Genomic DNA, 27,258 nt, shown 5'->3' with positions numbered 1-27,258 from the left:
CTTTTCCAGGAACAATTTTGTGTTTTTTTTCCTTGTTTAATCTTGACAGCGTGTATTATTGTGTTGTTTTTACACTGACAGTGTGCACTACTCTTAATTGAAGCATGTTGTAACTGTGTTTTGAAAAGCGCTATATATTATAATAATAATAAATGTGGCCTATCCCATGTTTTTTTTTTACATCGTAGAAAAACGTGCACGACACATTTAATTCACTAGAACACTTTTATTTTCTTGAATACCACAGAATATTACACTCAGCCATACATATCTGTAGAGGCAGAAGACATTGTAGTCGCTCTCACCTTGATTTCATAAAGGACTAAAAGGAAACCTTGGATGGCATCTGACGCTATGTTTATACACACTCTCACACAGACATCACACAATGCGCACACACACACACACACAGTTCACGTTCAGGGCAATAAGACAGCCGGGGACATTTGGGGTCTCAGCCTAAGTCATAGCTTCCCAAACCCTTATCGCTCACCAATAAAATAATCCTTTTTGTGGACACAGATTTTGTCCCAATGCCATTCCAACTAACTGATCCTTAGTCTGAAATGTGTCCTTAAAAGTAGCCTAGGACACACAGAAGTCACATACATGGAGTGCTGGCTTAATCCAGTCAAGACTGTTCAGGTTTAATTGGCATGCACCATAGATAATCTGTGACACAGTATCAATGTTGCAAAAGCACTGTGGTCTTCTCTCTGCAGCTCCCTTTCTATTTCAACAAAACGTAGTCATCTGTTTTACCTGGTAATGAAATTAAAACCCTAGCTTTAATCATTTTGGTCCTTTGGATGACCAGGACAAGAACCTTGTGTCTCAGGCTGAGTTGGTTGAAGATTTTAAGGCTTCATTTTTAGCCAGTTGGAAATGATATCCCTATAAAGAAGCATTAGATGACAAGTGCAAAGGAACTTTCCCCACATCTCGTTCTTTTTGCTACAACCCTTCAAACGAAAAGGCAAAATGGGAGGTGTCTTTCACAGGTGGAGTAGAGCACAGGCTTGCCCAGGTTACTCTGAATCAACACAAAACACCAGAAAAACGACATCAACAGCAGACACCTCCATGCATGTAAACATAGCCAGTGTTGTCAGCTAAAATATATACAGTGGCAGTGCATGATGGGACCAGGTCAGTGCCGTCAAAGTCAACAGATATCAAAGGTTCATATTCATGGGTGTGGAGGTTAAATCTCCCCAGCAACATGTTTGCAGTCGGGTCAAGAGGTCATTTTCAGACAACCCGACTTTGAATAAAGTCTCCAGTTGTACCATCACTGAGGCAATAACAGATTCATTGGCACATTAAACACCATCATGAACAGAGTGTTGCAATGAATATTCAGCAGATCATTTCTGACATTAAGAATTTAGTGGGATAGGAATCTAAGCAACATTACCAGTGTGATTTTATTTGACAAAAGTCAACTAAAAATATATATATATATATATATATATATAAAAAGAAGGAGAAGAAAAAAAAAGTAAACTCTGCTTTTGACAAAGACAAAAAGGGGGATTTAAAGGACCAGAGAGGAATACAGGTTATTTACAGGGTAAGAAAGAAGTGCAAGGCTAAGCTTTCATAGACATTCACACACTTAATATCAACAGTATATACCAAAAAAAGACATGCGTAGAGGCACATATATATTTATACAAAAACAAAATGTCAAAAGCAGAACACCAGTCTGACACGGCTTTTTGTGACTTAAATGTGATCAACAATGCACACCAAAGCATTAATATCATGGGATGTGAAAAGGCAAAAGCTGATGTTCCAGCCCTTTGAATAAAAAAAAAAAGGAAGATTAGCACTGCCACAACAAGTGACATCAATAATCCAGTGTCCATCTCTAAACTGATACCGAGTGCCAGCCTCACTTTCAACATATTTTGACAGATTAGGGTCACCCACTGGGAAAAACACATCTCTTCCTGAATAAGTCGAGTAATATTTGGTTTTCAAATTGGACACGGGACCTTTCTGAAACATATTCAAACATTTGCATGGCACAGTGTTGGCACCTTGATAAATTAAAAACCGCAGACAGGCGGGATCAAACTGAAGAATAAGTCAGAAAGGTACCTAATTAGAGAGAGGAGTACCAGTTCAAACTGGATATGGAATAATATATGCACTATTTGTCTGTAAAAACAAATGGTTGCACTAACTGAAATGCTACAGTTAATTTAAAACATTAAATTGTTCCAATAGACATCATTAGAAGCCAGTCTTCATTTTGCTGGTTAAGTACCAAATTCCTTTAGACTATGATTAAATAAAAACATTGCAGACTAATAAAAGAGTGAAGATGTAAGGACTCATTTCAGTGTTTTAACCACTACCTGTATTGCTACCAAAACAAATTTAAAGATTCCTTTGTCCTCATTAAAAAAAAGAAAAGAAAAACAACATATAGCTCAATGTAGTTTGGCAAATCACAGTCACTGTCACAAATTGATAACTTTCATAAATACAAACTTTTTGATCATTTCATTTAACAGTAACCTCAGTGGAACAAATCACATTTTTTTAAACTCAACTTGTCCCATTCTTAGTCTTCCTTCTCGTCGAGAACGTCATGCACACGCCTGCGTACATAAAAAGCGGTCAGAGCACTGCAGCAGGCAGTGAAGATGAAGAGTGCAACTGCATCGTGTGCAAGATCGCCGTGTAGACGCTCGTAGAGGGAGCGGCGCTCGGTGAAGTCTGTTCGCAGCGCTTCGATCTGTGTCAGGGTGCACACGACCACGAACACGTGAAAGATCTGATGGCCCTGTCCAATGAAGTCACACTTTCCAGGGAATAAACTCTCCGGGTGAGGGCAGCAGAAGAAATAGGCGCTGACTAGGAAAAAGACCACGTGATAGAAATGGTACACGACAGTCGGGTCGGAACAGCCTTCCTGGTAGCACTTGTAGATGCGGTGAACCACGGGGCTTATGTCTAAACAGTAAGCCAAGGCTGAGGGCACCACTTGGAACAGCTTGAGGACAAACTTGGGTATGTCATGGCTGGCATATTTGCCATAGCAGCAGCCGAAGCAAGTGAGCCAGGCCAGGAACGCTGCTGCAGGTAAGAAGAGGCCTTGCACTCTAGTGTGCCACTCTTTCTCTATGGCATAGTAGTAGTGTGCCAGGGCACTGCCATACTGGTAAACAGCCACCCCGACGTAGTCTAGGAAGTAGAAGGTGTAACACGAGAGCTCAGACTTGGCAGAGAGGAGATGAGCGAGTGCGCTGAAGGAGAGGTAGGTGAAGGCTGCCAGGAGGACAATGAAGAGGGGCTGAGCGTGAGGGTCGCGCAAAAAATCAACCGTCTCTGAGATCTCCTGCCACTTCACCAAGATGATGAGGGCAGCCAGCAAATGGGTCCAGACGTTGAGGGTCTCATTGTGCCTTTGAAAGAGGGTGAGGAAGTAGTAGCGCCAGCTTTGGTCCGGCTGTCTGTAGCCGGTGAGGATGTGGCGCTCGCGGAACACCCAGGGGACATCGGACACCTTCACAGTGCAAGGCAATGTAGGGAAGGCCGACTCCAGCAGCTGAGGGATCTGACGCAGCTGCTGCGCATTGATGAACAGGCGACCAATCTGTTCCATCACCACCGTGGCCATGGCAACCTGGAGATGAGAGAAGACGGTAGAAAGATAGAGCGAACAGTCAGTCCATCACTTAGCATAGGTCTGGGCCTTTAGATGCTGTTGGATAAAGTGTGTCAACATGTGTATAAATGCTGAGTTTGCTCCTGTTGAACCACAAATATCAGAACATTCGAGTTAAATCAATATATAATCTTAAGTCAGTCTTAAAGCAAAGTGTTGAATGTTTGCAGATTGCACTCTTTGCTCAATTCCTGTTTGTGGTTAGTCACACAAAAGACGCAATTTGAAGATGCCACAAAGAGCTCCATGAGATTATCAATGACATTTTCCAGTTTTCTTATGAAAGATTTATCTGAAAATAATAAAAAAAAGATAAGGGTAAAAACTATCTAGTCAAATTATAAATAAGACGTACATGGGATACCTGATACATGACGAATAAATAATTTTAAATTAAATTATTCAGTTATTAAATAAATTCAGCATTTCTTCACACATTATGTTAGAAAATAGTGGCTGAAAACGAGTTAAAACTGAAAATAGTTTCTCTATAATAGTGATGACACACAGTTCTAACTCCACTCAGTTTATTTTGCTTTTCCATTAGCGATAGTACCTGGTACCTGGTGACTAGCTATTACGATACTCGGGGACTACTTCATTTTCACTTTATTAAAAGACCTTTATTAAGAGGTTATCCTACTACGGTCAAGCTATCCAACACTTGTTTCTCCATAGTCAAACTACCTGACGCTGAATTTGAATGCCTGAATTACAAAGGGATTTACAGTCAAAGCTGACATTGACATTTGGTTTTCAAAATAAAACACTCAGATCACCGTCGTATGTGCACAAGTTTGAAAGCACATCTCGTAGCTATGTTTTAGAGACCTATTAATCAGACATAAGCATCTGCACAAAGTACCGTATACATTGATATCTGATAGTGTACTGTAAACCAGTTTTTTTGGTTTTGCATCGTTTTGTTTTTGCAGCGTGTTTCTGTTGATGCATGTGTTTTGTTTCTTTCTGCAGATCCTTTATCTTTGGCAGCGTGTTTCTCACGTTGCATTTGTTTTTTTTTTGTAGAATCTGCAGCGTTTGTGAATCTGCAGCTCGTTTTTCCTTCTGTGTGTGTTTTGGCCCCTGTCGGCCACCGTATGTTGCAAGGTCTTGTAACACAATATATTTCATTACGGTAAAGCTGTTTCTCACAAGACGTGTTAGACACAGAGACTCTTCCTGTGATGCGTTCATGGCCGCATAAATAACAAACATCCAACGTTCACTTTCCTTTCAGCTCTGTTTTAGTCTCCACCAGCACTTGTCTAGCACAGTGTTCACCAGTTTGCCTCCAACTATCTGCTGTTTGGTGCTGGGTTTGAAACCTGAATCAGGAGTGATTAGAGTGAAGTGGTCGGACCACAAAACAAAAACGGCAATCAGAGATTAAATGGCTCTCTATAGAACAATGATTGTGGCGAGTGATAATTCCTGGTGTGCAATTTAACCCTTTGTTAATCCTAAAAATATTGACGAAAGCAGCTTTAAGTGTTCACACATGGAAATGTGAATTATAGTATGTTTGCATAATTAATTTGACATTATTGGTTTTTGTAGATGCGAGTGTTATTCATGGTGGCAGCGTAGCATCTGATTGGTGTCTCTGGCTTGTTCTCAAGCCCTTAAATCTCTTCTACAACATGATGCACGACTCTGACGGACGGTTGCACACCACAGGAGCTCAGGCGCAATCAGGATTTGCCCTCAGCTGCCCTGGTGGCCATATATTCTGTGGATCATCCACCATTCTCAGGATTCTTTTGTGTGCAAACAGTAAATTACTTCCTGAAAAGTGAAGCACTTGGCACAGAATCAATATTATAGTGTCAGGGTTGATGGGATTTGACAGAAGGTTATGATCAGCCAGGGATAAAATCCATAAATCACAATATTGATATTCCTAATGATTAGGGGTGGATCCAGATAGTTGGTGATGTATGAGATGAGATGAGATTCAACTTTATTGTCATTACTCACATACAAGTTTCGGGTAACGAAATGAGGTATTGTTGTCCTTCCTTGTGCAATACTATAATTGATACACCTGGGCAAATATCCATATCTTAATTAATATGAATAACAATAATATGAAGGCACTCTAAAGTTAACAGTCCCTGCCAGTTTCACTCGCCGGGCGTCGCTACTCAAATGACGGAGGGAAACTTGTGTGGAAGTTACCTGACTGAAGAAGAGGGAGTTTACAGCAGGACAATGGCGGAGAAAGCTACTGTACGTTAAGAGATGACCCATCCATGAATAAATAGAGAAATCCTGCACTTTCCTGCATCGCTATATGATTGTCTTGCAATATAGTGAATGTCAAAGAATCGTTGTATCGTGATATTATCGGTATCGTAGTGTGAGGTACTCTACTAATGATACTGCACATTTTTTTTCAAGAGATTGTAATGAAATACAATTTCCCATTTAAACCCTATAACAGCTACACTTCTTTCGTCGTTCAGAATCGGACTGAGCTAAAGCAAAATCGCGGTTACTACATTGTGTAGTAGTACATGTGTGTTTATACACATGTAAATGATGTGAGCACAGCAGCAGCAGCTCCCCTCCTGACATAGGAGATGATATGGGTGAGGCCAAACGGTGTTTGCATTTGGACTGTAGTAAATACATGATTTATATCATATGGCTTGTACAGATTTAGTGTCCTGCTTGTTGCAACACCAACACATGAACAATGAAAAAATGAAATACAGTAACCACAAGTGTGCTGTGCTGTGCTGGGCCGTGGTCTGTAACTAAAATGAGATCCACACACATCTACACACACGGGGAGCAAGATTTATTATTAAAATCGTTTACTTGATTGGATGCCTGGGTTCATTTCGCAGCCTCGGACAGATCAGGCGGAGTGGGATGAGATGAGCGCAGGCCGAGCGAGGATCAGAAGGGAAGGCATGGAGTGATGAGTGGGAAGACATTATGTAACACAACCCCATCCAGGTCCACACCCTCGCTTTCAAACAATGGTCTTGAGCCTTTTAAAATATACATGAGTCTGGAGCACAGTGCTCGAGTATAACCTGGAGGCATGATTGTAAGTGTGTTTTAAGCTCAGGCCTATTTATGGGCCTGTTGCAGTTAATTCCCACAAGCAGAGCTGCTGCACCTGATCAACATGTCTGTGTGAATTTCAGAGCCAGTGTCCGAAATATATTTGCATCCACTCTCCACTCTCTCTGCGTGAGCCTCGAGTCTCGCTTCATCAGCCCCCGGAGTACAAACGTCTGCTGTGGGTTTCAATGAAAGAAACATCGCTGCAAACACATAAAAACCGCTTAAGCGATGGAGGCGCATCTGAGCCTGTTTCCCTGTATCATATCACAAAAGGAAATACAGTGGGGGTTTTAGGAATGTTTAGATTTAAAAACGCACATACCTGTAGATGTTCGGATCAGTCCAGAGCCTCGGATGCAGCAGTCAGTGAATGATTCGGAGCCGTGCGGGACATAGATAACATTGTTCGAAAGGGTAGAGCGGATAGAGAGGATGACCGTGACGGGAGAAGCGGCAGCGCCTGACGGCTCTCACAGCGCAGCCGCTGGGAGGAGACTGAGCGCCGTGACGAGCAGCTCTTCTGGCCAATCACGAAACACGACGCTGCGCTGTCCCGCCGCCGCACACACCCACACAACCAATGACAACTGTCGCCTTGGCCGATAAGCCACGCCCATCTGGGCAGAAATTCTTCCACAGCCGGAACATAAGGGAGGGCGAGGGCACTCCCATGAGACATGGCCGTCACCGAAGGTCTCCAGTGGGAGCATGTTTATTTCCATGATCCTTTTATTTTTAAGAAATTAAATTAGGAGCTCAAGATATCAATGAGTATGTAAATAATGTGGGTTGAGGTAATATTTAGGCCTGGAGTGTAACATGAAGAGGGTTTATTGTCCGACATTGAATGAAACAACGGTCACAAGGCGTTGAAAAACACTAGAGATAAGGCAGACACTTTATGTAAGGAAAGTTAGTGAATAAAATGTAGGGTCTCTGGAGGTCCACTCTGCTACCCAGGCCAGCGGCCCCTCTTGGTGGACACAAGTCCAGCATGACTCCCTTGATTTCCTGGAGCAAGGCGTTGAAAAACACCAGAGATTAAGTGCCCACTTTGTATGGTGAAATTCTTTGGCATGTTAATTAGTAAAATGTATTCACTAAATGCCACAATGGACACAAGGTATAGGTATAATCGCTGTAGGGCAGGGGTCTCAAAGTTGAGGCCCGCAGCCCACATGCGGTACCTCCAGTCGATATCCTGTGGTTCGTCAACAATAAATTATTAATAAGAATAATAACAATATGTTAGGTTACACTTATCACAATATTAAATGTGTTAAATGCAACATTTGATCATATCTAAGCTTGTTTAGTGTTTTAATTACAATTGTCTACATGTTATTATCGATTAAATGTATTCTGTCTGTTTTTGATATTCATAGATCGATTTTGCACCATCATCGTGTTCTTTTTGTGAACTACATATCAAAACAAACACTTTTACTCTGAAATGGCGTGAAGTATCATCCAGAATATTTTAAACTGCAACATTATGATGGATTTTCAGCCGTGCCTTATGGTGGTGGCCATATTACACCGACATGTTTCCACAGCAGCACAAATGGACGCGTGTTTGTGTTTTGCAGCAGACGCTTACTATGCAAATGCAGGATGGCGTCACCCACATAAACCTGATAAATATGTCCACCTGTAGTCAAAAATATCACTCATGTAAGCCAACACTTTCTTTCCTTATGATTACTATTTTACAAAACGTTTTCAAGTAGGTTTAGGTTATTTCCAGTCAAACAATTTATAGTCAAATTACTCTGATGGAAATTGTTGGTGGGCTTTGGCTGAGAACTCTGTCTGTATGAAAACAAACAATCACTATGGCAACTGAGCTTATAACTTCTGTACCCTCACCTGAACTAAGACAGGGATGTAAAGCTACCCATACCCAGGCTACTTAGTGTTGTAGCAAAACTATAGAAGATGCGATATTGTGTTCATAATTTGCCGTCTCATTCCCTTTGTGTCATTCTATATAACTGTGATAACTGTATTCATTTGGTTATCAAAGTAATAGCAGTAGTAGCATCTGGATGAAAGTAACTTCAGAAAACGTTTGCAAAGGCCCAGAAGATGATATATGTCTATACACACATATGTATATATATATGTATCTATATATATATATATATATATATATATATATATGAGTGTGTATACATTCATATATATATATATGTATATATATATATATATTTAGAGCGAGCAGATAAAAATGATTCATATGCTGCAGCTGCCTTGTTGACATTTAAAACACATTTCCTCATAGTGTGTGTCCCTGTTTTTATCATGTCACTTTATTGTGATTACTTTTGCCTTTTTGTGTTGCTGTCAGTCTAAGTTGAAAGAGTACAACGAGATTTAACCGTTGTTATCTTGGTTCATAAAAAGCAGAAGTCAAAAATGGAAGAATCTAGAGCAGGCGGAGAGAATGGTCGTGGAGTCAGGCCAGTCTTTGTCCCCTGTGTCGTCAGACAGTGGAAGGAAACTGCACTGGGGACAAGAATCTTGTGGGCTGATGAGTCCAGCACTTTCCTCGACCTCACAATGATGGGATTGTGCAGCACTGTGGGTGTTTGTGTGCATAGCAATGCAAACTCAAACACAGACTCATATGTGTACAGTTCTACATGCCACACTTCAACAAACATCATCATTGTACTGTGACTAAAATGATCATTTGTACTGCATATGCATGTAGAATAGGTCATTTAAAGTACAAAACTTGATATAAAAAAAGTGCAAAATTAAGAAACATTTATGATGTTAATGAAGTGGGATTTTCTCTATGCAAATATTTTTTATTGTGCTTTATGAGAACAGTTCAGTCATCAGTGTTTTTTCCCAGCGGAGTATAACTCTTTTGACTATCCTAATATTATGAGCTGCTTATTAAATCAAACAAATGATCTAATGCAAGACACCAGAAACATCAACACCTATTCAAATGTATAAGCTAATTTAAAAATAACTACCATCCAATTAAAGAAAGAAAAATTAAAACACGCAGAATGAAGAGAAGTAAAAGAAAAAAAAAAGAACAAGTCACATAATCAAACAGGTCAAGCAGCTTTGGAAAAAAATTATAGCGCAAACACCCAACTGAACTGAATGATACTTGACACTGGGCGACATTTCCAACAGGAGTGACGAGGAAGAAGACGCAGACGACAAGCCTGAGCATGACACGTGCAAGTGTGAACCCACTCAAAAGAGCTGACAGGTTTTCAACACATCTGTGATCCGTGGACTCTGTTGCACTTTTGAGTGTTCGACATGTGGAGCAGGTGTTTGTCACCAGGCCGTAAATGAGTTCAAGTCCTCTTGAGTTTTATCTAGACCTTTAAAGGCACTCGAACCTCTTGGTGACTTTGTGAAATGGTGAGAATTCAGTTATTGGTGATCATGAGCTGCACGTGCGTGATGTTATCACTGCATCAGGGTGTATATATCTTGGACTAGGAATTCATTGAACAACAAACAACAAACTGCTTGTGGCAGCCACATGAATTAAACATGTGACTAGTTTTAATGTTGTGGCTAATCATGTGTTTTTGACTTTGTCAAGAACATGCAGCCATTTGGAATATTTGAAAATTAATTTTATTCAAAAATAATGTATGTTAAGAAGGTTTTACTTACTATGTCACATATAGGTTGCCAATTAGTGGGGGGACGAGGATCACCTTTTAGTGTTGATGACCTCAGATTAAAGGCACATGACTAAAGATATTGAGCCTGACTATTGTTGAGTTTACAGATTATTCCTTTACTTTTGTTATTTTTAATAATCCGCTGTTTTATTTACTGCTTTATTATTGTCAGTTTTAAATGACTTGAAATAAACTACAGTACAAGCTTATTGTTAATGCTGATCATTGACTCTATAATGACTTCATTCATGATATGATGATATGAGCAGTTATTTTGTTGTTCCCAGATTCATCCGATTTTCAAATAAGGTTTTTATTTTCCAGCAATTCCGTGGGATCAACACCTTGTTTGTTACAAAAGGATCAGCAAGATCACTTCTTTGCCACTAGATGTCAGTGGTGGCAAAAACAAACACTTCTAAATTCTACAAATTTGACCAAAATCCTCACTTTCTTTAAATTGAGAAAAATGCTGTGGAGCTTTTTGTCTCTTTGTTACAAACCTTTATTATGTGAAAAGTCATGGATGAAAACTACAGCCTTCTCAAAGCAGCCAGAAACTAAACATAAACAAATGTTGATTACATTTTCCTACTGCTTTACCTCACTACTTGTTTATAAAGCTTCGTGATCCAGACAGATTTCCACTTCTTTTGCTGTCCTCAAACATACAGGAAATGTGATATTTAAGCCCCTAATCAATGGAGTTTAATATGAAGCACACATTTGTGTAGCAGCCACATGGATGAATGACCTACACAATGATCATGTGTTGTTCAACAAATGTAGCATTTCATTCAAAATCCATTTGAAAGGGTGAACACCTTTTGAACTCTCCAGGACACAACACTTTATTCGTAGAACCATGGTATCGCACAGTATATTCAAACGCACAGCCCGATCAAATGATCAGTTAACAAGTTGATTGCAAAGCCACAAGTATGAACTTTCTAACTAGAACTTTGGCCAAAGGGAAATCTACTCATCTACACGTTCACACAAAACCTAAGTGCATAAGCAGAGCTAATACAACAAAGAATAACATGGAAAAGTAAGTTAAAAAAATAGAGCTTTTCTTTGGAGATGTAAAGACGGTTGTCCAGGTCATTCTCTTCCTTTCATCGCCTCTTTGTTCTTCCTCACTTCCTCGATCTTTTTTTCCTGTTAGTGTGTGAGACAAAAGCATCATTATTTTCTTGTTGCGTGCTTTGCTGCAGAATGCGAGTAAAACAATAGGGTCACACCTTCTCCTTGAACTTCTCGTTGAGAGCTGCCATCCGTGCAGAGCGATTCTCCTTGTTTGCCTCCAGCTTCTGATTCAGTTTCTCTTGTGCCATCTTGCTAAAGTTGCAGCTCTCCTCCATGGCCTTCAGGATGACTTCCTTCTCATGCTCCCGTTTCTCCGCCAGCTGCTTCAGCACCTCAGCCTCATGGCTCTGACCAATGACACGATAACAACTGCAGTTAATTGAAAAGAACCTGGACACTACACTTTTATTTACTCATGCTGGCCATCGTTTGCTCATGTTTGTAAGCAATCACTGTTATTTGCACAGATACCTTGCGTCTTTCTTGTGCAGCGTCCAGTTTCTTCTTGATCTCATCCAGGGATGTTGCCTTCTTTTTAAGAGGGGACAGTGGAAATTCCCCCTTGGCATCTGGGGTTGAGGGGCTCAGGATGACCTCAAATGCATGACCTGAAGTGCGCTTGCTCAGCTCCTTCACCTGGATTTCTGTAAAAAAAAGTATATATCATGAGCATAAATGATGATAAACAGGATTTTTGATGACAAACAATTAACTGACAACCAGGAACTTGTTAAATGAATGTCTTCTGGACAGACTTCTCAACCACATCAGCATTTGCCTCTGCCAAGAATCACTGTCTGTTTGGAAAATTAAAGCCAGTCGAGTCGTGCTCTCACTTTGTCGGAGGTCACAAGAGAACAATAATCTCTGTTATTTGAGTCTTTGCATGTGGTTTCAAAGACACAACAGCATATTTGTTCCGTTTAAACGTTTTAAATCAAAGAACACACTGTATATTCACAACTCTTGTATAATTTACACCTACCTTCAAAGCTTGCCATTTGAACAGAGATGTTTGCTTTAACAACGCTGTAGGGAAACAAGTGAGGATATAGACAATTAGTATCGTGCAATAAATCTCCAAATGCAAACAACGGGGAAAAACGTTCATTTTAAGCACATACTTTTTAAAAAGTGGGACGAGGGGACAGCAGCAGCACTTGTTTTGCCAGGTTTTTCTCATTTTCTGTCATGTTTTGACATTACAGAATCAAACCAAGCCCAAAGACACAAAATAATAACTTCCATCTCCTATAACCAGTTTGAAAAACAGGAAATGTAATGTAAGACCAGTTAGTTCGGTGAAGACTCTGGCTATAAACAACAACAACCAAGCTTGTATGTGGTTTTTGCTTTCTGGACTAGTTATCATTCTCCTCCTCCTCCTTAAACATGGGCTAATTACACTTACACTAATTTACTCAAACTGCCCTGTAGGCACAATGCTCTACATTGGTATTCTCAGTCTTATAAGCAACAGATGCTATTTTTTTTAAACTTTATTTGATGAGAGATAACGTACCAGCTCAGAATAAATCAGATTTTTCCCATCTGGGATGCTGTATAACTACACATTATACAATAATATTACATTATGTGTTCAGTTACCAGTCATAACATGACATGGAGTGTCAGGCAAATCAGGTTCTTCTGAGCCTCAGACTGAAAAATGATTTAACTGTATGGTGCCCACAGTTGCATGAAGTGCATGTGTGCAGGATGGGGGAGGGGGCAACAACAGTGCTGCACAATAACAAACACACAACCCAAAACTAAAGCATCAAAGAAGAACCGTGATGTAAAATAAAAGGAAACAAATGTGATGCAGTGTAACAAAGCACTTCAATTTCATAACCAAAACATCCAAAAACAAAACAATAATAATCACACAATACTAACAAAAAAATGTATGTAATCACAGTCGTGCGCACTAACTTTCAGTGTAACTTAAATGTGTCATAAAACGATATAATGTGTGATTTCGATCAGTTTACATGTTTTCCACAGCCTTATTTCTGTGATTTAATTACTCTGCTGATGATCGGCCAGAACAACAAAGTCACTTTAAACTTAAACTACATCTGACCAGAGATGCTGAGAGGAGAGTCTAGTAAAGCTGGAAACAGAGCATTAAACCACCTTTCACTGCAGCAGCCTGGATAAACATTTACATAAAAGCATTGTCCTCACCGTCAAGTGCTTCCGAACTCTGCAGCCTGCTGCTCCTTGCCTGTGCGCGCACACACTCACTCACTCACACACACACACACACAGACCGCCAACATCTGCACCTTCGCGCAAAAAAAACGGTCTGACCTCGAATGTAACCTGAGATGTTTGCATTCATTGGTCCTTAATCCACCAATCACGGGCCGCGTAGAGACCGTTAGCGCCAAAAAGCAGCGAGCCAAATGAACAGACACAGAGTGAGCAGGGACAAAGCTGGCATGGTGGTGTCCACACATGGCAGACAGGCAGAGACTAAAACACATGCATAACATTTACCCATGAGCCCCTTCACCTCTATACGCACACATACGTGATCATACATGTATAATCCAAGGGTTACATTGCACATTACATGAAGATTAACACAATTGATCCTTCTCTCTGCTGCTGAGCAAATATTAATAATAACAAGAAGAGAATTCAATAGAATTATACTTTATTGTCCAGTTGGAACAGAGGCATTTTCTTTGGTTTCACTATCAGACATACACATGCACAGTAACAATAAATGTAAAAAAAACAAAAACAAGATAAAAGGTGTCTCAATGTTGTGCCGCAAGAGGCACAGTCTTTTTTAAAGGCAAATGTTTATTAAATTACCATTTTAGATTAAATATTGTCCTGACCGACTGTCTACACATCATAATCTACAGACTGAAGAGAACATATTTCACAGATCTGCACACGTATCACAGAATAATCATTTTTAACATTTAACAATTATGTAAAGATTACCATTCGCATGATATCACACCCGCAATTTCAGTCAAAACAATCGCAGTTAAATATTCATTCAAAATCATTCTGCCGTAATTCATACCCATAATATCCATCCTACACACTCATATTTACGTTGGCTGCAGTTGGTTCATCACAGTGATTGCATTGGGGACAAAAGAACCCTCATAAATCTTTTTTCTTTGACAGGGGGGCAATTCTGAAGGGAGCAGTTTAAATCCAGGAAAGAGGGCGTGTGTGTCTTGTCATGTGTGATTGAGAGGCTTTTCCTGTGGACATCTGTGTTGAAAAGATCATCTATGTGCTTCTTTGGTGGCCTTGTATCTGTCCTCCCAATCCCTGTCAGTTTGTTTCTGTTAATTAAAGTCAGATGCATGTCCATACCTAATATTAAAAAAGACACTCTCTATTAAATGAATGTGAACCTTTTCCAAGTGTCAAGACTGTCTCTGGCTGGCTCTCTTTCAAATAAATTCAACATCTTTACTAATACATTTAGAAGAGTAAAATCTTTACTCTTCTAATATTTTCTCTTTGCTCTTCTTTAAAGGGGGGAAACTGTAAGAGCTTCCTTGTAATAAGTGTTTAAGGAGAAGTGTTGGATGAGAGTGAGGTTTTCTTCCCAGCTGCTGCATCCTACAAACGGTGCTATAGAGAGAAGCAGACATGCTGCCAGCTGCTGCCTGCCAAGCGAGCTCACCAGTGCCAGAACAAAGAGGTGATTATAGGAGCTTCAAGCAGATAAGTGGCTAAAACAAGTAGTGGATGGCAAAAGTTGGTTTGTTCAGAGTCTCACATTGAGCTGAAAGAAACAATCACTGCACTGACTGCAGCCAGCAGCATTTTTGTTTTCACAAAATTAAGAAAAAGAAAACTTTATGCTGACCTCAGTGACTTGTTTAGGAGCCATGACTCATTTATTATCTGTGAGTTTCCCCCCAACCACTAGGGGGTTGTATTTCCTTTCTTATTTTGCTTGAGGCTGTCACCAGCTCAGGGTCGTGCTGGGTTATTTGCGTCACCTGTCACTGTATTCAGGTGTTGCTGATTGAGAGTTTTTCTACTGTGCTCGTGTTTCAGTTTTGTTTTTGATTTGTTTATTGGAATGGAAATAGACAGATGCTTTGTTTAATGGAAATGAAAATAAGTGAGTGAGATGTCAGCTAGGATTGGCACAGCACCCCCTGTGACCCTCCTGTGGAGGATAAAGTGGTACAAAATGGATAGATGGATGGAAAACAAGCAGACATTGGAAGAAAATAAATGGCTGATCATTTCAGACACTAAGGAAGAACCGGGTCGTGATTTATACCCAAGTGCACGTAATACCTAACAGCAAGCAATCGCCAATAGTGCCAAAGTACAGTTGCTTAGTCGCAACAGATCTGTACAGGGGGTTAACACATGGACTCACAAACTGATTATATAAGGATGAAATGGAATTTTTAGATCAGTCAGTGAATTGTGTTTGTCGTCATTATAATGACTCAAAGGTGGGTGTTTCCCCATAACTATTCTGTTTTTAGTAAAGCCAGTTACAGGAAAACTTAAAAATGTAAAAGAAACAGACAAACATAACAGGCATATAAAGGCATAATAACAAGAATAAAACAAAATGAAAGAAATGAACAAACACCTATACACATGGACATCAGACATCACATCAACAACATGCTGTTGATGCATTATTACATTATTGCCAGTACATATATTAATCTGTGTAGTGTTGACTTTGACTTGAGTTTGATTTGTATTTAGTTTATTAATTGACAGGCATTCTTCATACTGTAAGCTCTGTCAACAGGCGCCATCTTCCATCTTCCTAAACTAGTTGAGAATGGCACAGATGGGTTGACTTTACAAAGGATTTTACATGAGTTGAACTTTTCTCTCATAGATCCAGACACCAGATGCCTCTGTTGAAGCAACAAAACCTCATGGGAATCAGACCTAAACTGCTTTGGTATGTTTTTGACAGGTTAGATTGTATGGCTGCTGCTGCTGCTGGTGATATGATGCACGTTTGTGGTACATGTTTAGAAGACATGGATCAATAAAATCTCAAGTTCCCTGTAACAGCAGTTCCTCGATTTGATATTCTGTTATACTTCTCATTTTATGAGCAGAAATGCTGTCACATTATTTGTGTGCTGTGTCCATCGGTTCTTGTGTGTGAAGTTTATGTGAGGAAGAGGAGGATGACGAGAGAGCAAATTAATCTCATTGGGAATGAATCAGCCTCCTGGAAAAGACCATAGCTGACTTTGCTTGGCCTATTTACAACACTGTATTTTAACGTTGGAGATAACGGTGTTGCTTCAAGAGCTCTGTGTTTTCTCAGGTGGTACTTGGTATAAAAGGTTTGAGAAGCCAAGTCTGCTTTCTAATCTAATCATACATATACAGTCAAATTATTCCAGGGAAATGCATAGGGGAATAGTCCGACATTTGTATTTGGGGTCCTTCTGAAAAAAAACAATGGTGTAAAAGCTTTATTTGGAAAAATGTACAACTCTGGCTCTACTTCCTGTTTTGTGTCATTTCCGGTTATTTCTGTACGGCAGACCACTTTACTGTAAGCGGAAAGTGTCGTTTCGCGATCGTACTACCAACAATTTCAGCGTTTAAATGTTGAAATGGGTGCCTGTCTTGCTTTGTGCTCTATAGCCAGCTGTGTAAGTACCTGCTGCCAATTTTACAAATGAACTTACATGTCACCGGAAGGCGTTTGTTTTCTATGTCGTCACAACGTTAGCTGTTAGCTGGATAAAATGTAGGTTCGGATTAGGTGGCTGAGGAATGAGTTACATTTACACATGACAGACTCAAACACTAGCTGTTAAACTGTCGTATAATGGCTTTGTCGGATAGTAGGTAGCTTTAGCAAACGGACCTGTGGCACATATTAAACACAGCTAGTGGGTTAGGTCATTACGTCAACGTTATCGTGTTGTTAACAAACAAATTAAATATGCATACTGTATTGTTTTGTGTATATTTGAGCTCTTTTTTAAGTGTTAAATTTAAATTTGTTTTTTTTTCCTTATTCTATCTGCCTTGTTTATTTTTATCATTATTTATCTACATTTTTTTTTCAAATGTACTGACTCTGGGTGCCCTGCAAAACAAATCATGTGTGCCCAGCCTGTCTATTTGTGCACAATGGCAAATGTCAATATTTGAAAAATGCTTGTTTTATGAATGGTTAACTGTGGCAATCACAATAATCAGTGGACAGTCCTCTTTACTGTCCGCTGATGTAAAAGAATGTGCACTTTTATATTACATTGTATATAAAATGAACTGTGTAGGTGATGCCCATACACATAAATTCTGTGTTGTGAAGAACAGGTTGACCTATATGACTTTTATTTATGACCGATGCTGATCTTTAAGTTAAAAAAAACCACACACATTTTGTCCAATTAACCTTTCGGATGTAAAGAAAATTCAGCACTTGGCACACTTCATCAAATTCTACATTTTTAAACATATCTAAATAGTAACAGTTAAAAAGAAATAATCAGATGATTACGAAACATTGTAAAAGTTTTGATAATAATAATGTATATGCAGATTAATCAATTAATTTTTTTGTCAATTAGTAATCTACCTATATTGTAAATTTACTTCTGAATTTAATAATTTACCAGGCCAGTATTTCTAATGGAGCATACCCTTTTTTATTAACCCTGTGTCAAAGGAATTAAGTAATAATTTTGTCCAAAGCTTTAACTCTCTGTGGTCTCTTTTCCTGCCCTTTACTATAGGCCTCCTGTCTGTGTGGCTCAGCACCATGTCTTCTGTGCGGCTGCTGTCCCTCCTCCAACAACTCCACCATCACACGGCTGGTGTTCTCATTGTTTTTGTTGATGGGGACTGTTGTGTCAGTCATCATGATTCTCCCTGGAATGGAAACACAGCTCCGCAAAGTGAGATCAGTGTAGATCTGTTGAAAAGCTGGAACTAATAGCTTTGAACATTCTTCATGTGATTTCAGTATTTTATATGTTCTCTCTGGTCTGTAGCTTCTTGGTGAGCTTATACACATGTTACTTTTCTTGTGTGTCATAGATCCCCGGATTTTGTGAAGGAGGTGCTTCCATACCTGGTATTGACAACGTGGCTAACTGTGATGTTCTTGTGGGCTACAAGTCTGTGTACCGAATGTGCTTCGCCATGACCTGCTTCTTCTTTCTGTTTTTTGCCATAATGTTTGGTGTCCGTAACAGCAAAGATCCACGTGCAGCTATTCAAAATGGGTAAGTACTTCTTTGACTTAAGAGGAACATTTTAATTCAGGGTTGGAGGCAGGTAACCTGTACTAATGGTGGATTTCTAACTGTTTATTTTCCAGATTTTGGTTCTTTAAGTTTTTGATCCTGGTTGGGATAACGGTGGGAGCTTTTTTCATTCCTGATGGAACATTTCATACTGGTACTAACATGCCCTTATGAGTTCACTTTTCTTAAGCACACGTTCATTTTATCAGTGATTTATCAGTGACTTACATAGTGTATCACTTTTTATTCCTGATCAGCAGTTTCAAGAAACAGTTTCAGTTTTTTCCTTTTTCACTTTGCAGTGTGGTTTTACTTTGGAGTAGTTGGATCCTTCATCTTCATCGTTATCCAGCTAATTCTCCTCATCGACTTTGCCCACTCCTGGAACAAGGTGTGGGTTGGAAATGCTGAAAATGGTGACAACAAATGCTGGTTTGCAGGTACAGCATTCATTCAAAAAGAAGGTTTTTTTGTCATCATGTTTAAGTAATTAGTAAATCTTCACTAATTTTTAGTAATTTGTGATTCTGTAAATTGCAGGTCTCTTGTCATTCACCTTCCTCCACTACGCGCTGGCTTTCACGGCCGTGGTGCTTTTCTATGTTTACTACACACAGCCTGATGACTGCACAGAGCACAAGGTGTTCATCAGCCTCAACCTTATCTTCTGCATCATCATCTCCATTGTTTCCATCTTACCCAAGATACAGGTACGGTTTGGCCAAGGCCACACACCTTTTTCCTGAAAAGTACCCCAGTGTTGGCACTTCAAATACTACTTGAGTTTACTGTTTAATTGTTGGTATACCTTTTTTCAATGTACATTTTGAATACATTATTATCTGTGCAGTGCGTAATATTGTCAACTATCAAGCTTGTTTACTAAAATTAACATATATTGTCCTTGGAAATAACTTGCATTCAACCACAGTTAGTTATTTCCCATGTGTACATCCTGTCATAGATTGCTCCACCTCACATGCAGTTCAAACTTTGTACACCTATAGCATGAAACACAGTGTAATGATTTATCTTTGCCCTATTTGTAACAGGAAGCCCAGCCACATTCTGGTTTGCTCCAGGCTTCACTCATCTCACTCTACACCATGTATGTCACATGGTCTGCAATGACTAACAACCCAAGTGAGTCACTTGTTGTTGTTGTTTAATATCACAGTTGCAGCTTCTGGTTGCATGATCAGTTGTAAATGTACTGGTGTCTGTAGTATATGTGCATGCTCTCTGTCTGCTGCAGCAGTTTGATCATTCGGGTGAGTCTTTTGGCATGCAATAGAAACAAAGAGGTGCCATTTTGCATTTAGTTTGCCTACCGTTCTTGTCTCATGTTGTGTGAGCTGCCTTTCCCAAGTGATTGGCAAGAAACAAACTCCGTTCTGTTGCCTATTTTTTTTAAATTGCTCCCGTTGTTCTATTTGGTAGATATCAGAAGTGTTGTCCTGCTTCAGGTTTACTTTTACCCACACACGTAGGCATCAGAGATCTATTTGTACATGACACTGAATGTTGTGGCTAATTGGTTTATTTAATCAATGCAAAACTGGAAATTAAATGCTCATTTATTTCAATTTTCAAAAGTAAAATTTATAGTGTATTATAGTGTCATAAAATGTCAAAAGCTATGTGTATGTGTATTTTATCTTAGATCGGAAGTGCAACCCCAGTTTGTTGAGTCTAGTATCAAACGTCAGCACCACAGAAACACCTACAGACGGCACTCCAGAACAGGTGCAGTGGTGGGATGCTCAAGGCATTGTTGGATTGGTCATATTTCTGTTCTGCACTCTCTATGCCAGGTAGGTTTTTCACAAGAGAGTCACCTATTCCATCCTCTGCTCTGTGTTGTGTTATTTGCCCTTTTTGTTATATGCCCTTCTCCATCTCTTCCATAGTATCCGTTCGTCCAGCAACACCCAGGTTAACAAGCTTATGCAGACAGAGGAGGGGGGAGGATCAGGTGGAGAAGGTGTGGTGGGAGAGGACGGCATACTCAGAGCTGTGGACAATGAGGAGGAGGGAGTCACGTACAGCTACTCCTTTTTCCACTTCCACCTCTGTCTGGCCTCTCTGTACATCATGATGACTCTCACCAATTGGTATCAGTAAGTGTCTCTCCAATGTATTGACGTCTCCAGTTTTCGTACACTGTAGGCCCTCATTGTAGCCACCAGAGGGCACCTGGATTCATTGTTATTCTTAAAGTATAGCTCGTCTAATGTCATTTAAACTTTACACTGAAAGAAAAACGTCACCCACCACAATGCCTTGATTAATGGCTCTTAAATGGCTCTTAAATAAAAGCCGTGTTTAAATAAATTTGAGTTAGTTTGTCTAAACTGTACTTGTGTCTTTGTGTCTTCCCTCAGACCAGACACCAGCACCCAGGCCATGCAGAGCAGCATGCCAGCTGTGTGGGTGAAGATGAGCTCCAGCTGGCTTGGCCTTGGGCTTTACCTCTGGACCCTCATTGCCCCGCTCATGTTCCCCGACAGGGACTTCAGCTGAGCACACCTTGTGTGACTACATTTGGTTCTTTTTTGTTTGGTTATATTCTTTGATTTTTTTGCCTTTCGGTTTAGGCAGCATGAAGGATGTCATAGAGGAAATAGGAAGGATACTATAAAGGGAGAAGTTTCTATTGATTTCATTTTTAAGTAATTGCTCTACTATTTTGCTATTGTGTTCCTCTTGGTTCTTTAGTGCTTTCTTGTTGGTTTTAGCCCGTTATTTATTTTCTACGCCAGCCACCTTGATAGACTATCCACTAACTTCTGCTTGATGCGGTACAGCAGGTTGTGTGAGCGCTGTTTTTATTTATGCTTGATATTAGTTGCTGGGTTAATACAACAAAACTATGTAATAATGCACTTTCTCAATACCTCAGACATTTCTGTTGCAGATTCCCTTTTGGAAGGGCTGTGAGATTATACCTCTCTGATTGGCCAAGTCTGAGCACAACACTTTTCAGTGCTGGGGACACCAGGGTTTCCCTCTTTAGGAGCCCCAGTGTGAGGTGAGTGTGAGGGTTAGATAAGACTTAACTGCCACACCCCACGGATCATAACAGGGCTTCCCCTTTGCTGCTCGTCTGTTTGCAAAAGCCATGTCATTGCACATTGTGCCAGAGAAAAAAAACAGTCTAATCTCAGCTCTTCCTTGACAACTTTAACCTAAGGTAATTTATCTCCGGTGCTATGCCTTTCTGTGTCTGACTGTTCGGCCTTGTACAGCTACAGCATCAGCCTGTACCTGCATAGCAGCCCGTTTGCAGTAAAGAGACGTGTATTGATCCATAGCAGTCAGCATCATGCAGTGTGCAGTGAAACAGTTGAGGTGATCGCATGAACTCCCATTATTTCCACAATGCTGCAGAGCACGCCACTAAGTTACAAGAAAAGGGTCTTTTAAACGTTTAAACATTTCAGAGATGAAGAATCGCTTTTAGATAGTATTGACCTTCGTAGTATGTTAATGGTCGTAATGATGGTACAGTCATAGTTGTTACCTCAATTTCATTATGAATGGGAGTTAAAATAAGATCATTCTATTTTTCATTTGTGAAAAAAAAAGATTTTGGTACAATCCTGAAATGTTATCCTTTGTTATTTTCTTTTTCAACATTTCAAAAGCCACATACAGCAATCAGAGTTCTCTTACTGCATGTGAATATTGTAAGTGAAGTTTTTCAAAGTGCTGTGATACAGTAAATAGGTATTTTTAAGTCACTCATTTTGTTTAGGAAAATCATCTGTATTTTACATTTTACAATTATCAGCCTACTTAGGTGATTTTGGCAGTATTGTCCACAACAGATAATAACATAAATTCACAAAACACTATAAAGTGCCTTTTTTTAGTCCCACATTTCAAAAACAAATGCCATGACTGATGCTGATGTGCTTCTTATGCCTTTCATTATACACTGAGGTGAGTCAGTCATTGCCTGCTGTAAGGCATAGGCCTATGGAATGAGTTATTATTGTAATCAAGGTATAAACAATGTTTTTAATAAAGAAAAACTTTCACTCAACCACTGTTTCCCGTGCTGTAACTAGTGCTGTTCACTACGGATGTTAGTAGTTCGATACTCCAGATCTTTAGGACTAATTTGTGACTCTTGGATACGTGTAAAAATACAACGTTAAACAACAGTAAACTGCACTGAGCGTAACCAGGGGCAGAGCAGTGTGCCAGTCCAGCACCTACAGCCTCAACTGTGTTATTTCCTTCTAGCCTGGCTGGCACAGGGGACATGTTGATTTTGGCTCTGTCCAGTTGGCACTCTCTGTAATCGTTCAGGACACACTACCTCCTGTCGTCTTCCACCCTCCCACAAACAACCCGCACGCAGCCTGTCCACAACAAATCTGAATCCTTGTGTCACAATGAAGCTGTGAGACTGAATTCATGTTTTCATGTGTCGTGGAGAAGACTTTTAAAAACAGAATGTAGGTGAGGTGGTAGCACGCTGTGACAGAGGGACGATCAGAGGGACGGTGATTGTCGGAGGGTAAAGAAGAAAACGGTCAAATAATTGAGAAAAAGCATATGGCCGTGTTCAAGTGTGTGTACTTGTCTTTCAAATTAAACATATAAACTAAATATATATTGTGTACACGCCTGGAAGAATTGCTATTACAGACCAGTGTTTGTTTTGGGAGCAACATCTGGTGTTCAGAAATTGCTACATATTGTTTTGTCAATCCTGTCCTCCACCTAGTGCCTGTGCACACTATCTGGAACAAGATTTAAAACATTAGTTGCCTGTAGTGTATGATGTAATTGTTGTGTCATTCCACGACAAGGTCTCATTTAGAAATCCCTGATGCAAATTGTGCAATATTAGCACACTGTGCATAATAAAATAGAGTTGTTGTGCCATTACAAACTGTTAAAGTCTAATCTGTCAACGTTGTGAGCCTTGTCTTTTTTGTATAAACACTCATTGTTCCTGCACAGGACCCGGAACACTCGGCATAGCATGAATGTTGAACTCTTTGCAGCAGCTCATTGGCAACAGATCACTGGGTTTCACTTCATGGGTCAGACTCTTACAGAGGAGGGAGGGGTGAGAAATATCTGGTGTTTTATTTTCTTTGCTCCACTCAGGCTAAACATCACTGCCTCTCTAACTTAAATATCTCTTTAAAGAACTACCCGCACTAACTGCTTATTCCTTCATTTCTCTGAGACCGAAGAACTCTTCACGCCGTACTGTTCTTCCTTCTTTAGTCGCAGCTGAAATTTAGCATCCTTTGAACATACACACAGCCAACAGCAACTGAGAACAAATTGGCCAAGTATCGTAAATCCCACTTTTATTTCCCCTTCTTATCATCAGGTGAACAGATGTGAACTCAATTTCTCTCCCGGGGTAGATTTAAGACACTCTCTGTCTTAGGCCATTGGCTCCAGTGTCATAAATCCCACCTTCATTTCCTCTGTTATCATCAGACGCAGTTTGTTACTGTAATAAGAGATCATTGGCTGTAATGCTCTGATTATGAACCACTTAGTGTAGCTCTGCAACCACGCTTGGTCAGGTATCCAGGGATTTTTAATTGCAGATTGCCTGAAACAATAGATATCACTAGCAGCGTTATCCCTGACCTTAATCTCCACTTGTCTTTTCACACATTAGCTGGGAAATGTCAGCATTTAGCTGCATTTAGCATTTGCTTGTCAAGAATAAGGTCACTCTCTTCATGGGTCATGACAATATTTAAGCTTTGCCTCAGTTTTTTTTTTTTTGGAAATATGGTAAATGAACTGTGACTTTTTGAGTTGGAACTGCTCCTGATGCGTCTTTGGAGAAGCATTGACATGTGAGAGGATTGTGCAGCCATCTCTTTGACAGAATGACTGGAAATGCCTGTCTGAGGTGTAATTGGGTTTTAAGAGTGGGATCCAGGCCCATTAAATTATTTGCTGCATGCAGGGGAGCTAACTGAGTTTGGCCCTGCTGGCACACTGCATGTGCACTGAAAACATTTACCCAACATTAAGCCCCAATTAGGCTTTTCAGGATGGGAAACTTGTTGCTGGATGATGAGAAAAGAAGAGGCTGATGCCCCTCAGACTGGATGTGTAGTTTGTCTATGTGGCACTAATGGAGCTGCTTGTTTCTAATGAACTGATGGAAGTTACACTGGATGTTGTCTCATCGTGTTCAGTCACTGCCACCCTTTTACTTTGACTGCAGTGCAATGCAGTCTGTCATGAGTGTGTGTGTGTGTGTGTGTGTATGTATGTGTATCCATGTGCAGCTCTCCAGTGCGCATGCTCTTTCCAGCTCAGAGGAGCAGCTAATGCAGTTATATAACAGTCAGTGCAGCCGGCGTCTGCTGTGAGCCAGGCCAGTCTGGTTACATAAGCCTGTCAGAGTCATATTGTAACAGCACGGAGCACTCACACCACAGCATGTCCCTGCACTCCTTTCACCATCTCCTGCTCTGTCTCTCACTTCCTCCCCCTGTCTCACTTCACTCCCCCTATCCTCTACCCACCTTCCTCCCCTCACACTTTTCCTTTCTTTCCCTTTGCTCTTTGCAGCGGGGCTGTTTTCAACACCGGGAACATAATTACCAAGCTAGATGAAGATGCACAGATGAGTGACTGAAAATATGAGACACAAAGAAGTGGGACTTACTGTAAGCGCTTGTGCAGGGTGGACAAAAATGTTACTTATTCTACACAGGGTGTTTCCCTTCCTCTTGTCAGTTGATGGTCATGTCATTGTCCTCTGAGCTTTAGTCCTCCATCTGCACACAATGACGGTGACGTGAGCTGAAAAGATTTGGTGTGCTGACAGTTAAACGCCACCTGCAAACGCTGATATCCACTGGCCTTTAGAGCCCCATTTGATCTCCAGGGTACAGATAGAGACACATCAGCCACAACTACAAGCAGACTTGCTTCTCTCACTGACCTTTACCATATCTGACCTTTATCACTCAGGTATGATGAGGTCAGACAAACAGGTTCCTTAGATCAACAGGGAACACTCTGAGCACTATACTGTGTTGACTGCCAAACACCGCTACAGTTCAAATAGGCACAGTATTCATTTGAATACATTCACATCACCAGAAAGAGTTAACTCATATCAGACTTTTTTTTAAGGTGTGTGTGTGGATACATCAGTCTGATAAAAAAGATTTTTCAAATATAAGATAAATAACCAAGACACATTGTCACAGGCAGTGCAACCAAGCCAAACAACAACAAAGGAGAATGTGCACATGTGTCAGTCACCTTCACACAAAAATCTGGTATAAGAAACTTGGATGTTTGTATTTCACCTGATGCTGAAAGTAAAAGCTCTAAGGCTTTGTTGTCTCTTTGTCTGCCTTTTAAATGAACAAGATTGTGTCCCACCTTATTGCTGAGTAAATACTGATATGCCTTACAACGTTTCACCATCTGTACCCACGGATTTAATAAGGTGGTTAAATATGCCAAGTCAATTTAACACATTTGTTAAATTTAACACAAAATTAGTGTTAAAGTGACACCTTTAGTGTCACTTTAACACCGCAAAATGTACTGTGTGGAAGACGTGATATTCCCACATGTTAAATTTCACAATTACTCTTGGTGATTAGCGTGCAGTTACCATGGAAGAGACAGGAAGCACTGGAAGTTCACGCAAGGTATCATGGGGGAGAGGAATAAGGTGGAAAAGAATTGTAATTGACATTCACTTCAATTCAGAATCAGGAAATATGGTTGGTACGTGATGGAGTGTTATTTTATGTCAGTATCAATTACAAAGGTCTCATTTAAAGATCATTGTGTAAGAATTAGTGACACCTAATAACATGGTGAGGACTCCCTTTTCCAAGCAGAAGAAAGGATGTTGTTCTTCATTTGCATTGTTAGTTTCACATTTCAAAACACAAAATGCACGACCTGGGCTGCTGTTGAGGTGGCACAAGATGGCTGCCACTATAAAGCAAGGCCCTTGTCTAAAGCAGTGTTTCTCAGACGTGGTCTTCAGGACCTGCATGTTTTTGATGTGTCCCGCTCCAACACACCTGATTCTAATGAATGGGTCGTTACCAGGCTTCTGCAGTGCTTGTTGACGAGCTGATCATTTGAATCAGGTGTGTTGGAGCAGGGACACATCAAAAACATGCAGGGCAGTGGGTCCCGAGGACCAGGAGAAACACCTTGACCTTTTAAGTAGTAGTAGTAGTAGTAGTAGTTGATGAAGACCCAAAAGTGTTTTTGGTTATACATTATACAGATCTGAGTGGAAAAACAAAATATTACTCTTAAATGTTTATTCAGTTTAGTTTAAATGTGCACACGTTCCTGAACTGAAACACATCTGTTAGCCTGGCTAATTAGGGTTAACAGCGTTAACCAGGAACTGCTCAGTGCGACCAATCACTCGCTCCGAAACCTCATGATTATTCACGCGTGGGCTCGGCGCCTCACCCCACTGGTGGAGGCTGAGACACGGAGG

The 27,258-nt window shown here is 40.3% G+C and overlaps 3 protein-coding genes across 5 annotated transcripts; 1 reads left to right on the top strand and 2 right to left on the bottom strand.

The window, feature by feature from the left end:
• Positions 1–211: 211 nt before the first annotated feature.
• On the bottom strand, positions 212–7,241 carry paqr7b (progestin and adipoQ receptor family member VII, b). Of its 3 annotated transcripts, XM_044033425.1 has the most exons (3): positions 7,086–7,241; positions 6,509–6,963; positions 212–3,640 (listed from the first exon to the last, which is right to left on the bottom strand). In XM_044033425.1, exon 3 carries the CDS (start codon positions 3,632–3,634, stop codon positions 2,576–2,578), a length of 1,059 nt encoding a protein of 352 aa, XP_043889360.1. In that variant the 5' UTR covers positions 3,635–3,640; positions 6,509–6,963; positions 7,086–7,241; the 3' UTR covers positions 212–2,575. The 3 variants fall into 3 exon arrangements, with proteins under 3 accessions (XP_043889360.1, XP_043889358.1, XP_043889359.1); XM_044033423.1 differs by lacking the exon at positions 6,509–6,963; XM_044033424.1 differs by lacking the exon at positions 7,086–7,241 and having other exon boundaries at positions 6,509–7,071.
• A 3,677-nt stretch (positions 7,242–10,918) lies between these two features.
• On the bottom strand, positions 10,919–13,804 carry stmn1b (stathmin 1b). Its single transcript, XM_044033428.1, has 5 exons — positions 13,711–13,804; positions 12,506–12,549; positions 11,992–12,164; positions 11,676–11,867; positions 10,919–11,592 (listed from the first exon to the last, which is right to left on the bottom strand). The coding sequence occupies exons 2-5, from the start codon at positions 12,519–12,521 to the stop codon at positions 11,536–11,538; spliced, it is 438 nt and encodes a 145-aa protein (XP_043889363.1). The 5' UTR covers positions 12,522–12,549; positions 13,711–13,804; the 3' UTR covers positions 10,919–11,535.
• Positions 13,805–17,038: 3,234 nt separating this feature from the next.
• Positions 17,039–22,818, top strand: serinc2l (serine incorporator 2, like). The gene is made up of 10 exons (XM_044033422.1): positions 17,039–17,162; positions 18,258–18,419; positions 18,562–18,749; positions 18,845–18,924; positions 19,073–19,210; positions 19,311–19,480; positions 19,823–19,913; positions 20,434–20,584; positions 20,681–20,890; positions 21,155–22,818. Exons 1-10 carry the CDS (start codon positions 17,124–17,126, stop codon positions 21,291–21,293), a joined length of 1,368 nt encoding a protein of 455 aa, XP_043889357.1. The 5' UTR covers positions 17,039–17,123; the 3' UTR covers positions 21,294–22,818.
• The last annotated feature ends 4,440 nt before the right edge of the window (positions 22,819–27,258 follow it).

This window comes from Solea senegalensis, linkage group LG9, assembly GCF_019176455.1.
Source record: "Solea senegalensis isolate Sse05_10M linkage group LG9, IFAPA_SoseM_1, whole genome shotgun sequence".
In the NCBI taxonomy this organism is placed as follows: domain Eukaryota; kingdom Metazoa; phylum Chordata; class Actinopteri; order Pleuronectiformes; family Soleidae; genus Solea; species Solea senegalensis.
The sequence above is the reverse complement of the archived record's forward strand: the minus strand, read 5'-3'. Positions and strand labels throughout refer to the sequence as shown.